General features: G+C 40.3%; 1 protein-coding gene across 1 annotated transcript in view; it reads right to left on the bottom strand.

Moving 5' to 3' along the window:
- The window catches only part of tep1 (telomerase-associated protein 1), a 28,058-nt gene extending 13,768 nt beyond the window's left edge, over positions 1 to 14,290 (bottom strand). The window contains exons 1-29 of the mRNA XM_058631000.1: positions 14,142 to 14,290; positions 12,801 to 13,312; positions 12,223 to 12,396; positions 11,435 to 11,584; positions 10,403 to 10,567; positions 10,184 to 10,321; positions 9,712 to 9,783; positions 9,397 to 9,527; positions 8,830 to 8,987; positions 8,048 to 8,157; positions 7,748 to 7,826; positions 7,396 to 7,588; positions 6,447 to 6,852; positions 6,159 to 6,311; positions 5,511 to 5,579; positions 5,087 to 5,202; positions 4,598 to 4,669; positions 4,061 to 4,204; positions 3,116 to 3,407; positions 2,741 to 2,862; positions 2,524 to 2,637; positions 2,320 to 2,437; positions 1,981 to 2,169; positions 1,573 to 1,760; positions 1,340 to 1,481; positions 1,072 to 1,251; positions 898 to 990; positions 487 to 622; positions 241 to 400 (exon numbers count right to left, since the gene is read on the bottom strand). Of these exons, the coding sequence (XP_058486983.1) occupies positions 241 to 400; positions 487 to 622; positions 898 to 990; positions 1,072 to 1,251; positions 1,340 to 1,481; positions 1,573 to 1,760; positions 1,981 to 2,169; positions 2,320 to 2,437; positions 2,524 to 2,637; positions 2,741 to 2,862; positions 3,116 to 3,407; positions 4,061 to 4,204; positions 4,598 to 4,669; positions 5,087 to 5,202; positions 5,511 to 5,579; positions 6,159 to 6,311; positions 6,447 to 6,852; positions 7,396 to 7,588; positions 7,748 to 7,826; positions 8,048 to 8,157; positions 8,830 to 8,987; positions 9,397 to 9,527; positions 9,712 to 9,783; positions 10,184 to 10,321; positions 10,403 to 10,567; positions 11,435 to 11,584; positions 12,223 to 12,396; positions 12,801 to 13,310 (4,574 nt within the window). The 5' untranslated portion in view covers positions 13,311 to 13,312; positions 14,142 to 14,290. The remainder of the gene's footprint in view (positions 1 to 240; positions 401 to 486; positions 623 to 897; positions 991 to 1,071; positions 1,252 to 1,339; positions 1,482 to 1,572; positions 1,761 to 1,980; positions 2,170 to 2,319; positions 2,438 to 2,523; positions 2,638 to 2,740; positions 2,863 to 3,115; positions 3,408 to 4,060; positions 4,205 to 4,597; positions 4,670 to 5,086; positions 5,203 to 5,510; positions 5,580 to 6,158; positions 6,312 to 6,446; positions 6,853 to 7,395; positions 7,589 to 7,747; positions 7,827 to 8,047; positions 8,158 to 8,829; positions 8,988 to 9,396; positions 9,528 to 9,711; positions 9,784 to 10,183; positions 10,322 to 10,402; positions 10,568 to 11,434; positions 11,585 to 12,222; positions 12,397 to 12,800; positions 13,313 to 14,141) is intronic.
- Between the last annotated feature and the right edge of the window lie 85 nt (positions 14,291 to 14,375).

Genomic DNA, 14,375 nt, shown 5'->3' with positions numbered 1-14,375 from the left:
TGATTAACCCACACACATGTTCTGTTATTATGATTTCCTCCTGATGAAAACCAGGGGCAATCACATCTGCTGTATCCCAATTATGTTTTCCCAAGGGTTTAGCTTTGAAAATATACTAAAAAATACATTAAAAAATATGTACTTCTGTACAGCTCGCAGCATCACTGTTTCTATTTAACGCATAACTTTAGGAAGCTGCTGCGCATGCACACACACACACACACACTCTCACGCAAGCACCTTTGTAAACTCTGCACCATAAGGGTGAAGGTTGCCATGGGGACGCGTCCTTTGGGCTTCCTGGACAGTTGAAGCACTTCCTGCCATGACACCTGCTCGCCACATGAGGACAGGTAATTGCACGTGTTCAGGACAGAGTACAAGTCTCTCTCCCTCAGGCCTGTGCATCAAGAACAGAACATGAGTTCTCAAAGGCAGCTATGCAACAATGTATAATATATATCTCCCTGATTTAAGTTGTCTTACCATTGGGGCTGACAGTGAGAGCTGCCAGGGCCCAGCGGAGTCCCAGCATGCCTCTGTGTTGAGAGCAGAGTCTGTCCAGGCTGTGCTGCACCAGCTGGCTCAGAGACGGAGGTAAACCTTGCACAGTTTCCTTCAACTGAGACATTAAGAGGGTAAAAGTCTTAAATCACAGGTACTAGCCACAAGCATAAATACTGACCTTGTCTGCACCAGTAGTCCCTATGGGGTTCTAATGGTTCTAATGAGTCGGAACCTCATTTCTGAGGAACTGGTTGAGTTAAGATTTGAATTGTGGTTAGTTTAAGTTTAGGGTTAGCTGTTTACTGGTTAAGATTGGGGATTAAATATAAATGTGTAATGAAAAAGAATATTTAGAATATGTAGAAGTCTCTAGACTAAGAGAAGGCAGACCTTATCAAAGGAAGCAAAGTTCTTGAGGTCCTCACAGGCCAAGTGCAGGTAGAGAGGACTCCCTGCTCCTTTCTTCATGATCAGGGTTTGGAGCTGCACAAACAGAGCATAAATTTAGAGGGAAAACTAAAACAATAGCTTTAATACACACACTAAACTGTTTCTGGGGAGAACCTGGTTGTTGAAAGCAGAGTCACTGAGCTTCTTCCCAAAGGTGTCCAGTCCCCTCTGAACTATCTTCTTGCGGTCTGGCACAGTGAGCTGTCCCAGAGAAAACAGGAAGGTGTTTCGCTTCTTGGCCAGGGTTTGCAAAAGAGCAGCTTTAGACGCGACGCTTACGACCAAACACACACTCTGACAGGAAAGAGAGAAAGTACTTTTAACACAGAACTGCTTTTGTATCAACACAGAATTTAATAATGTAACTATCCATTTGACTCACCTTTGTAAGTTGCTCTGGTATCCAGTCAGAACTAACTTGACCTCCGTCGTCTCGGACTTCATCCACCCCATCAATGATCAGTAGCAGAGGTTTGTTTCTCTTCACGTCGCTCAACACAGAATGAAATTCTGACAGCAAATCTCTGGGAAAAGCAAAATCATACGTGATCGCCAACGATATTGCAACGGCTTACTCATCTCAACTGTTTTGAAGAAAATTAAACATCTAATCACTTGTAGGAGTGGGGAAGAGGCAACTGCTGCTCAGTATCTTTAAATTTCCTGAACCACTGAATGAGGCAGCGCAGAAGGTTCTCAACAGAGCGTGCTGATTGGCTGGCAGCTGTTGAGTAGGAGATGACATCACAGGCGAGTTTATTCCTGGACTCGACTCCAGTCCTGAGGGCGTCTGCGAGGGCAGCCTGTGTGCAGACAAACGCTGTAAATGTTTTGGAAGAGTTTATTTTTACTAAAGTGTAAAAGTGTGTAAAAGTGTCCAGTATGTCAGAATGGTGAAAACTGAAGATTCCAATAAAACAGAGGATCATCGCAATCGGGACATCCCTACAGATGAGTCCAAGTGAATGTTTGTGACTTATTTAAAAGGATTCCCTCAAGCGGCTGGGTCTTTTACACATTTACCATGAACACAGTTTTTCCTTCTCCAGGTCCTCCCTCCACAATCATCAGCCCTCCTTTCGTCTGGACCTGCTCCACCATCTCTACAGCTGCGGTTAGTAGCTTCCCTCTGCCAAAGAACTGCCTCTGCAGTGCTCCCTGGTGCACCTCCTGCTCAGTCACATCTGCTGCATCCTCAGCCTCGTCGTCCTCCTGCCAGATAAGGAAAATGATGAAATGACTGCCCTTGTTGATTTGAAATTACACTTAAAATAGTACATAAGTACATAAAACTGGATTCTTGTAATTTTACTGGTTTCATTAAGATTATTTGGGTTTGGAAAGGAACTAAAATTAACTAACTTCCACAAACTGTTTCATGACTGCGACCCACAGATCTTCCAGCACAGCTTTACCAAAGTCCTCCAGGTTTTTCAGATATGGTTTTCCTTCCACAACACCACCCCACTTGCATGAGTAACTGAGACACAGAGACAGACATATTGATTGATTGGTGGTAGAAGTTTTTTGAACTGCTATAGTGATATTATCACTGACAGGACTCACTTTTCAGTGACCTTGACATCACTTTCTCTGATCCTACTTTTCAAAGAGGCCATTTTAGCCTCAGCCCCCTGGGATTCAGGTGCAAAGTCCGATCTCCAAGCCACTGGAACTGACCTGAGACATGGTGGAGAAAAATTCAATGAGGATACAAAATACACAGTCATGTAAACTGTGAAGAGAAAAATCAGTAGGAAATGTGATGAATGACTATACGTACGTGGTGATATCTGGATCTCTGAAGAAGCAGAGCATTCGCTGGTTAAATGTATCCGGGAAAAGAGCCTCAAACTGACGGATCTCCATCTCTGTCATGGACAGACCTGCTGGGGCCGATTTTAGCTGCACACAGAAGAAAAGCACAATTATTCCCTTCATTTAATGTGTAAAATTATGTAAGATTATTTGTATGCCACATGCGTGATAAAATTGACAATTGATTAACTATTGAACTTCTGTGATTATCTTTGAGAAAAAAAAAAAAAACTTGCCATGTTACTGCTGTTCTACATTAACAGCAGTAAGCAAGCATTTAATGACAAATTAAATGCTGTACATATTCTTTTTCTTTTTATTTCATCACTTCTGCTCTTACCCATTTGTACTGCGGCAGGTCAGGGAGGACCGGTGTGGAAGACACCAGGCCATACCTCTCCCCCAGGATTGCCACCATCATCTGGCAACGACACACCTCTGACAGGCACAGCTCTGTGGCTCGCCCTGACTCCTCCTCCGTCACACCCCAGCGCAGCTCCACTTCCTGCAGGTACAGGCAGTGCGATGCAGCCCGACGCCGGAGCTCTGGGAAGACACTCCGCACCAAGATGTCGCGCTCGGCGTGCATGTCTCTGAAGGTGGAGGAGATAAACACACGCACACACCGCCACCTGGTGAAGGAGGACAAATTTGGTTGTTTTATGCTCGATTATTGTATTTATGTGCTTCATCAACATCAGAAATAAAAATTACAATCACAATGACAAAGTAGCAGAACGACTGTATCATTTAATTGTTGTTTACTGTGAATAGCTCTCTCTATTTAAACAATTGAATGCATAAAGAGAACTGGTGTCTTGTTTTTGTCTTTCCCTGCAATATTGCCACACTGCACAGTAAGAGACTGATGCATTTCACATCACGAGTCATGGAGGCAAGGTGAAAGCACAGCAGCTACATAGTGCTAGTAAAGTGAGATGGATGCAGACAGTTGGACTATGGCTGGAAATACAAAGAAGCATTATAAAAGTTTCACAGGTAGATTCTGCTTGTAAAAATAATCCTGCATGTTCAGAAGGGCTGCACAACTAATAGCGATCATGACTGTGGCTGCTGTTACAACAAAACATGAATCTAAATTTCCTGAATCCAGTCACCTCTAGAAAAAAACTTTACAATATGCAACAGATAAGTTACTGAAAAAATAGAAACAAAAGTCTAATCCCAGCTCGTTCATAGGTTCTAGAATATTTTTGTAATTACTCAGAAGAAGATCTGAACACAAGTTTCTATGGTGTTTTAGAAAATGCAGGGGAAAAATTACCTCAACTTGGGGCTGGCTGGTATTGGGACAACACTGTTTGTGGTGTGAGGACTTTTTGCTCCTGCAGGTGGTGGGACCTTATATAGTTTGTCCAAATGCTCCACATGATCCAAAAGCCTTGAAGATCCCCGTTCTGCCACAAACCTGGTGACACAATCACAAAATAAATACTTACTTATAGACAGCAATTTTTCTTTTAATAAAATAGATTCAGTTCCAAAAGAAAAACATGTTGTTCATCTCCTTTTGATGACAGTAATATTATAATGTAACATGTCCATTCAAATGTGACAAAAAACCAATATTATTACATTTTAAAAGAGTAATCAGTAACTTATTACACATCCTGAGTAACTAAGCCTCTAAGGCTCACTAATTGGAGATGATCTTCCAATCTCACATTCAGAAAGGAAATAAATAAATGAAATAAATTCCTACACTTATGAATATATCATATTCAGATTGACAATATATTTCACATTCATTACATGCAAATCAACTTTAGGAAGAAAACAAGATATTAACAAGATGCTTTACCTCAGGATTTGCTCACTGAAGCCCATTATCGCCACAGTGTTCCTGTCATAAACGCTGTCATCGTACCTGGAACTAGTCAACACCACAGTAGATGCATTAGAAATATGATAAGAACTGGAAAAGTAACAGAAAATATTTTAAGTTAACGGTTATTATGGATGTTTTTCAGCAGTGGTGCTGGTGTCCATGAGGATGTGGCCCATATTCATTTAAGTCATAAAAGGTTTTGAATTAAATTGCCCAATATTCATTAGAGATAATTCATCTTTTGTCTTTTATATCTTAATAATGCGGCTTTTGGTGCTCACTTGTGCAAGTTAAAAGTGGCAATCTGTGGTGACAATATCAATCTTCAGGAAACATTCAGAGTCTAATTTTCAGCACATTTTGTTCAGTTACTGTCAAGCTACTGTTATTGGTGTTGGCTTCTGGGAGATGTCGGTACATGTAGCAAAGAAAAGAAAATATAGAAGAAAAATTATACGTTACCCCTCTAATAACATTTTCACAAAGAGGGCTTTGTTGTTTCTTTCTTTCCTGTAGCAGTTGACGGTGTAGTTGACATAACGGTCCCAGCCTGTACCCACGACGATGATGTTGTCGATCTGAGGCAAGTAAGTGACTTTGAGCATTGCGTGGTTGTTGGTGTATTTCAACTGCTTTCAGAACTGCCAACGTTCAGATTTTATGATTGATTAATCAGTTCTCTAAATGTTGCCAGCTTCTTAGAAGTGAATATTTTCTGTATTCTTTTCTCCACATGACAAAAAAAATCATAAAAAATAAATAAATATATATTTATGGGTTTATGGAGAAAACAAGACATTTGAGAACATCATTGTTTAGAGGTTTGAAAAACACTGGCCAACATTTTTCAACATTTTATGGAACAAACGATTATTAAAGTACAAACCTTGTTCTCGCTTAATATTTTCGGAAGACAATCATCCTTTCTGTCACTGTATGCCACCTGCTCACGTGACTGTGGAAGAGAAATGCTCATTAATAAAGGAAATACTGAATTAACAGACATATTGCAACATATTCATCTACAGTATCTATCACTGACGGACAGATCATATATTGTGTATAAAAAGATTGACATAGTTGGGTTGGGTTCTCCCCTAAGACAAATAGCAAAATATATTGTATCTATGGTAAAAATGGATCAACTTTTAATTTGATTTAGCACAAAATTACTAAACATTTTTCTGAAGAGTTATAAGCCTCAATCACTAGTGTCAGGTCTGCTTCTATAGAACGTGATGTCAAAAAATTTGTAAATTTGTAAAAAACATTCCCACTTCGAGTTAACTAGCAGATAAAGTACAGCAGGTATGAGTGGACATCAGTGTGAATGACAGCAGGTATTGTACGATAAGCGCTCGTCAAATCCTGATTCTGGAGGCCTCAAAATGAGAGTTCAAATACTTATGAGTGATGTCACAACCAGTTGCCACTATATACGGTGGACAGATAGATAGATCAATAGCTCGATAGATAGACAGACAGACAAAGAGACTTTTCATTAAATGTTAAAAAAAAAAAGTGAAATCCTGACCTCTATTTGCTTCATGACAATTCTAACATTTTCCAAAAGGACATCAGACTTCAGCTTTACTTCTTCAACATGTTCGTCATTAAGTAAGTAGAGCTGGGAGTCCTCGGCACTGTTCTTGATCATCAAAGAGAGCAGAACTGCCACCTCCATCAGCTGTGGGAGAAGGAGAGGGAGAGGGGGAGGGGGAGAGAGGGAGAGAGAGAGGGAGAGGGAGAGAGAGCGAGAGAGGGGTTAGTTTTTTGGCTTTCATTGTTGTTACTGCCAATCTGGAATAAAACAGGCCTTTACAGAGGGAGTGGTCTTGGACTTCTCCTCCTCCTCCTCCTTTTTCTTCCTTCTTGTAAATGAGACCTTCTGTGCTTCCTCCTCTTCCTCCGCCTCCTCCGCCTCCTCCTCTTCTTCCGCCTCTTCCTTCTCCTCATCCTCCTCCTGGTCCTCCCAATCGTCATCCTTCGCCTCTTCTACCTCCTCCTCTTTCTTATTCTCCTCTTCATCTTTTTGCTCAGGGTCCGGCGGGAGACAGAAATCAACTTTCGGGGCAGCATTCCCAATATTGTAACGTAGCATGTAGCTGGAGAGGAGTATAACGGTTCGTCCAGGGAGTGGGGGCACGTTGTAATGGCAGGAGATCTGAACCGCTGTCTCCAGAGCTTTGAGGTAACGTTGCAAGAGATCAGTGGTGTACAGCCTCTGACTGGATCCACAGAAAAAAGCAAATTACTCGACATATTCCTCATAATTAAAAAAAGTAAAACTGGCACTTTCTTGAGATTTCCCCCTAAATCCCTTAACTTCTCACAACGTTATGAATTGTAGATGATGACCGAGTGTCTTTGAACGGACAATTCTTTCACAAAAGTTTGTCACCAAATAGTGAAACACGAACCATCTTTGCTTTGGATGCTGCTGTAATACGCAACCTCACTTGTTACCAATTAACCTGCTCATTGTAAACCTGAGAAAACAACATAATGTGTATCACCTTTTCAGTCTTGTAAACTGTTTTGAGCATGTTGAAGCTTTAAATGTGTTAAATAAAGGTGAAACTAATTCAACAAATTACATATTTGTGTTTTTTTTCTGCATATTGAGAAAGCGTCCCACCTTTTTTTGTAAATGGGTTTTGTAATTATACAACAAATGAATGAATGTAAAAAAACAACAACAACCACAGAAATCCAGATCACTGTGAGTAAAATTTATAAAATATAAGAAAATAAAAATAAAACACTCTTACTTGGCCTTGGTGAACTGGGCTTTCCTGGCCTTGTATTTTTGATAGATGAATGGCACGCCGAGTGTAACCTTCAGCCGGCTTCTGTTGGTCTTCTCCCAGTCCAGACACCTGTTACGCTTGGACCTGGGAATCCCCTTCAGGATTCCCGCCAGGATTTTTGTCACAGAGGGAACTGCCGTCTGTGACGTGGCGGCTACAGGCCAAGGTGGTGAAAAGAAGTTTAAATGTGAACATCAACATTCATCGGCCCAGTACTGCTTTAAAGACATGCTATGAACCAAAGCCTCTTTGACTAACCAGCTCAGGATTTTATTTAACATGACTTTCAGCCATTAATGTTGATAAACCTCACCAAAAGGTTGAAGCTCCATGGTGGCTTTGTAGGCAGCAAGAAATCTGAAGGGAAACTGTCGGCTCTGAACGATGGCTTTCTGTAAATACATCAGAAACACTACTTTGTAAAAGACTTCACGATCTCTTTAACCTCCTCAGGAAAATGTTCAGTGATTTTATAAATCTAATCATTATGTTATGCGCAGGATGTTAATACTAGCTATATAGTTTAATTACAAACTCTGGGTGTGATCGTAAGTGTGAATGGCTGTTTTATTGACCCTTTATTGGCTTTAGTGCGTGCTGTGCTACAGCTCACCTTATTGGTCAGTCTGCTGAGAATCTTCCTATGATGAGCCTCACTGATGCCCTGTGAGATCATGTTCCTCAGGTTCCTCAGCATGGCCATGAATGGCAGAGACTTGTTGTCTGTGCAGCAGAGACATCATTTGTCAATATGTGTCACCATTAACAGATTTGCATTTGAATATTTATAGGTCTGTTATTGTGTGTATGAGGTTTTTTTTATGTTCTTTAGCAGTTAAAATGGTTACTGCAATCCAATTTCAAAACATTGTAGAACATGGTTGCCAAAGTTTTTTTTTTTTAAAACACGGATACCCATACAGATACACCAGATATCATCAAACCACTTTGGTTCATTTTGTCAGGTCAGTATTAGGCAGGAATTGAAAATGTGTCTGTTGTGCCACAACAGTAGATTCATCATTTCTGAGTGAGGGAGGGAGTCAAGCTTGTTAGGGTTGGTAACGTTCGGCATTTCAGACCCAAAGATGAAAGTGAATGTGTTGCCAGTAAACTGGGATTACTAAATGGTTGGTGGTGTGATGCAACAGACCAAAACACCAATCATAATCATAAACATTAACATGAGTAACTGGCTGCACCATTGTAATTTATCATGTTTCCTTAATCTCTGAAAAAAAAAGTATGGCCATTTTTTTTGGTCTTACACATAGGCACTGACAAAACCTTTTTTTCTCATCATTATGCCCTTGGTGCTGGTAATAGAGTCACTCGGTTTTCTGGCAAGGTTATGTGTATATTGCACAGCCGAACAGGAAGTGCCTGTTTACAGACCGATGAGTTTCTCCCAGGTGGCGGCCTTGTTGCCCTCCAGACTGAGCAGGCGCTCCCACGTCTCTGGCTGTTTGAGTTTCATCCGCTGCCCGGCTCGCTCCCTGTCCCATGCACCCCTCATCCCACTGTGGTTGTACGCCTTCAGGTCAGCAGGATACCTGAGACAAACGCAAAGCATGTCACGTTTTAAGATGGAAGCAGAGCAAATACAGAAATACAGAAAATAAATGAATAAAATGCTTAAGGAGAGCAAGAAGGTTGAAACTAGATCAATATGGCGTCGTAGTAACATGTCCGTTATCCCACCATATGATCAGAAATTATTTTTTGATTTCTATAAGATTTAGGTACCTAGAAGATGTAGAAAAAAACTTCCCCAAGATACAGTATAATATGACAGAAGAGAAAGACAGATTTAGTTTAGCCATTTCTTAATAAGCCATTTTCTTAACAATAATCAATTATTATTTAATTCATCAAGAGATTATTATTTATCTTTGCAAGTTTCCACCATTTTTCCAAAAATATGCACGCATGCCTGTGTGTGTGTGTGTGTGTGTGTCTTACTTTTTTCCCAAAATGGCCATAACATGTTCAGCTGGTTCTTTAATGTGAAGCCTCTTGATCATCTTCTTCAAATTGAAGTCACTCTGCTTTTTATCCACCACCACCACCGCTTTTTTTCCCTCCAGCTGCATCTGCACAGACACACACACACACACACACACACACACACACACACAATAAAAGTGTTATTAAAACTATGGCAGAACCACAGAGGAAATGGTGAACTAAAATTAACCAAGGCAACGCCACCAATCTTGAAAAAAATAAAATAAATAATAATATTTCACGACACAAAAGGAGACTGTATTGACTTACAAATTTCTTGAGGAGAGTTGCATCTGATCTGAGCTTGACTGCCCACTCTCTGAGCTGCTCATCGGTTGGTTTCTGAAAACATGAAGAGAGTCGTGCTGAGAACCTTAATCAGAATTGTGTGAATTCAACTGATATTGCTTCAAATGTTGTCACTTATTTAGTTGTCATATATTTTAAGATAAGATATCCCTGTTTTAGGTGGAAATGTGCAGTGTTACAACAGCAGACAGTAAAGACGACAGGCGATCAATAGTAAGCAGGCATAATAAATACCAGGTAGTATGAAAATTATAGAAAAATACTACAGAAAGAGAAAGTTAAAAGGCAAAATTGTAAAGAGAAAGTTTAAAACTAATGAGAGCTGCTGCAACAGGAAGAAAGGAAACAATGTTGAAACAATGAAAAGGTGATCAAATGTAGACTTAAAAACTGCATGAGGAGATAAAACAGAACAATGGGAATTCTTGTGTACCTTTCCTTTGCGGGTTTTGGGTCTGTGTTTGCAGCGGTGTTTGCGTGTGTTGTATTTCGCCAGCTGATACTCGCTGAACTCCTTGAACTTGTCAGCCAATGCTTTCTTCAGGCACATTGGCAATGAGTGGCTGAAGCACTGGACACACAACCGCAGTGTTTAGACAAAACTTTGAAACTTTAAGACTTCATCATAGGGTAGGCACTCATTGACACTCACCGTGCTATAGATTCTGACTATTTCTAGCCAATCAGAGGGCAGCTGCACAGCGGCACTGAAATATCTGCGGACATGAGGCTTCGTGGTGGGCTGATTGGCAGCCAGAGCCAACAAGAAGTTTGCTGTGATGCGGATGTTCAGCTCCTGTCGAGCATAAACGGCCACCTGGAGCAGGTAAAGAAAAAACACAATATACGTGACTAGTAAAAATAATTTTAACCCCTTAAACCTATTAATCAATGTTTTACAAACATAAGGGCTGACTTTTTAAAGATGACAAACTGTCACAATCCAATTCTGATGAAGAATCATGACAAGAGTGCAAAAAAAGTTACAAAAAAGTAACCTTCTTATTACCTTTTCTGTAATACTTACACTGTATATGTAGAAGGGCACAACTCCATTAAAGTTACAGTTAAATACAATATTTTAACCGGACAGTATTGCTTAATTGCAGTAATACAGACACCACTACTGTAAATAATGTACAGTAGATATTGAATTTATGTAGAACATTTTTTGTTTTTAGTTACTTAAAAACTTGATAATGTCGACTTGCACATCTTTAAAATAACAATCACAATATTATCTAAAACCAGTGGTTTTCAAACTTTTTATACCAAGTACCACCTGAGAAAATATTGAGCTCTTGTGTCAACAGGCCGAGCAAAATCAGCTACAGACCTTTTCCCAGTAAGATCATTTGCTCTCTCATCATCCTCCTCTTCCTCACATATACTTCACACACTGGTATAGTGAAATTAGATGAAGATGAAGCGAGGGATAAGGTGACTCTAATTAGCGCTATTTAATTTATTATTATTTATTTGTTATTAGTTACATTTTATACACACTCTGATCAAAATACCCTGGTATATACAGTAGAACAGTATTTCTGATTTTCCTCCAAGTACCACTGGACAAAGCTCAGGTACCACTGCTGGTACACACACCACAGTTAGAGAACCATGGTCTCAGGCGATATTTCTTGTCCACCTCTACCACCGGCACAGATATGTATACTAAACACACCTTGAGAAGAAACTCTGGGTCATTGACAGAAATTTCATTAGCCAGGTTTGTGATTTTGCTCCAAACACTTTTCACAAAGTCCCACTCGTTCTCTCCTGGAGCTGGGCTCTTACTGACCAGGGAGCCGCACACTAAGTTCAGCAGGTGATACTGCAGGACACACAGAAAAAACAGAGAAGTATAAGAGTTTAATGCATATTTAGTCAACACACAAAACCATATTTTGGCAGCAGTGTTGCAGGAAAATCTAAACTTGCAAAGGCAGCAGAATATTTTTATATGACTGGGTATCAAACGTCAATACTTTTGCAGAATCTAACAAACATCCTCTATATCACCTAATGATACAGGAGTTAATGTCATCAGTGCCATTGAGTCAATAAGGTCACAGCATGCCCTTTGGGAAGTTACGACCAGAGATGGCGCTCATTCATTCCTCACAGGAGAAGATGAAGAAGGGATTAATCACATGTGAGTGAGTGCCTGTGTTTTTAGATGCTGCCACTTTTTTAATGAATGAATGAATAAATGCCAAAAAGAAGACATAAAGTGACACTTAATTGTGCATGGAATAAATGTTAGAGCAGAGAGTTGCTTTGTGCTTGACTGAGAAGACGACACGGCAGCTAAAAGCAAAGAAGTTTATCGTCATTTGATACAGATTTCGGCCTCAAAAATCAAAGATATCAATACCATATCAATCATTTTAAATTTAAACAGCCAGCCTCTTATTTACATGAAATTTAATGTATCTATTAAAAAACAATTTGGGTTTTGTTTTTTTCTACCTTTAGGTCCTTTAGCTCCTCCTCCATATTTTCCTTTCCTCGATCCATCTCAGCAAATTCCTCATGTCCGATGGCTATAGTTGGGTCCATTTCCATGTTGAGCACCTCCATTTCCTGTTCTTCCTCTTCTTCATCACTGTCCTCTCCAGAGGCAGACTCATCTTCCGTAGAGTACTGCAGACGCAGAAGGCACTTTAAAGCAGCAGCACTGTCAAACAGGATGCATCCAAATCGGGTTTTATAGGTCCACTAAGTTGAATTATTTTATTTTCATTTTGAAATAAAACAATTTACTAAGTGTAGAATAGCTTGATTGTACGCACTGTTGTTATGCGTTGTTGTTTTACTGTATATTTACATCAGCCATTATGGGCCACAATGTTTTACAATGGCCCAAAGGACAAACTAATCATCTTTCGAGTTTCAATGGCAACTGAAGGCTACAAAGATTTGCCAACACACTAAGAAGGGAAAAGTGAGGGATTTACAAACTGGACCTAAAAGAAGAATGTATTAGCAGGCAAACATAACACAAGATAATTTGTCAGAAAGAGGAAAATAATTCATATTTAATGTACCACACTTGTTGTTTTAAAGCTGGACGGCATTACTTCAGATATTTCCAATCCACTTTCGCTTCCTGCGACATCCTGCTGCTGATCTCCACCCAGATCATGATGCAGGAATGACGGAGGATTTGCAAATCGATTGAGGAAAGCACTGCTGGCCAGGGATGTGAAGGGCAAAGTGTCATGGGGGACAGAGGAGGTCACATCAAAGGAGAAACTAGGGGAATCATTGGTGAGGAGCGTGTTCTGGGTGCTGAGGAGAGAAGAGGTGAGTGAAGAGGTAGAGAGAAGGGAGGAGGTCGTGGAACAGAGACTGGACGGCTGGAGAGAGGAGCAGGATGAGAGTTGGGCTGAAAAACCTATGAGTGACGGAGAAGGCTGGGGCTTCGCCATGGAGCTCTGAGCTAAATATTTATTCTCCAGATTCAACGGGGCGTAGTTGGAGGACAGACTTCTCCCATATGTGGTCTGCTGCTGCTGCTGCTGCAGCTCCATTGGCTGTAAAGTCAGTGCCCTCATCTCTGCAGAAAATCACAGATGGTCAAAGTTCACAATGTGCTTAAGCCGCTCTTCTTAACCACAAAACCACCATGATCCCACACGGCATCAAGCATTGAGATAAGCAGTTCTGCAGCATTCCTCCCACTGTTTGACCAAGGTTTGTATGACTTGTCCTTACTGTCGTTAAGGGAATGCTGCTCGGCTGACAGACTCAATAAAAAGAGATCAAAGTCTCACTGGTACTCAGAAAAACCATAAGTGAGCGTGAAATAATGAGCGGAATATCAAGAAAATAATGAATTCCCCCACGCATTAATCAAGTATTGACAAAATGCTAACAAAATCGACCTTTACCTGTAACCTTTAGCTTTACAACATGTTGTAAAGTACATATATTGTATATACTCTTTTGCAATTGTTGAGGAAGAAAATCAATTTGAAAACTTGTTTTTGCACTCTGAGAAACTATAATAACTACATTTTCAAACACAACATTTTCATACTGGAGTAACAGCTATAAAACACTGGAAAATTATGATGGCAAAACATAAAATGTAGAGGAAACCACATTATTAAGGGTAAAAACATACAATAATTTAGAGACATACTGTACACAACATGACAAGGTTCAATTCATGTGAATGTAAACTACCAGACTGTTTGGAGTAAAGTCGAGTGGTTTAATGGAACATAATACAGTCATAGCACTACTACGTGTATGTATTTCACAGCTATTTATGAACTGAAATTAAACATTAGTCACTATATTTCCTAGAAGCCTCCGAGTGACTCAGGAGTTGGCGAAGGTGTGGCCGTTTTGCGCAACTAAATTACAAGCAGAAAACTCACCGCAAACACCCGCGGTTTAAACTCCACAGGCCGAACGCTGATTCCGCATGAACGCTGGCTCTATATGATATTCTTTAACACGCTGCAGTGAGTGTGCGTAGTGAATCGAGCTAAAGGCAGCGGCTTGAGTCATAACAACCTCTATTTCCTCATTCAGACTGGAGAGCACTGATTGGCCAGCATTACTTGTGTACCTTTTTACCGTAATAACGCAAGTTATAGGTGGTAGGTAAC

Source organism: Solea solea, chromosome 1 (genome assembly GCF_958295425.1).
Source record: "Solea solea chromosome 1, fSolSol10.1, whole genome shotgun sequence".
Lineage (NCBI taxonomy): Eukaryota > Metazoa > Chordata > Actinopteri > Pleuronectiformes > Soleidae > Solea > Solea solea.
This window is presented reverse-complemented; position numbering and strand designations above follow the sequence as displayed.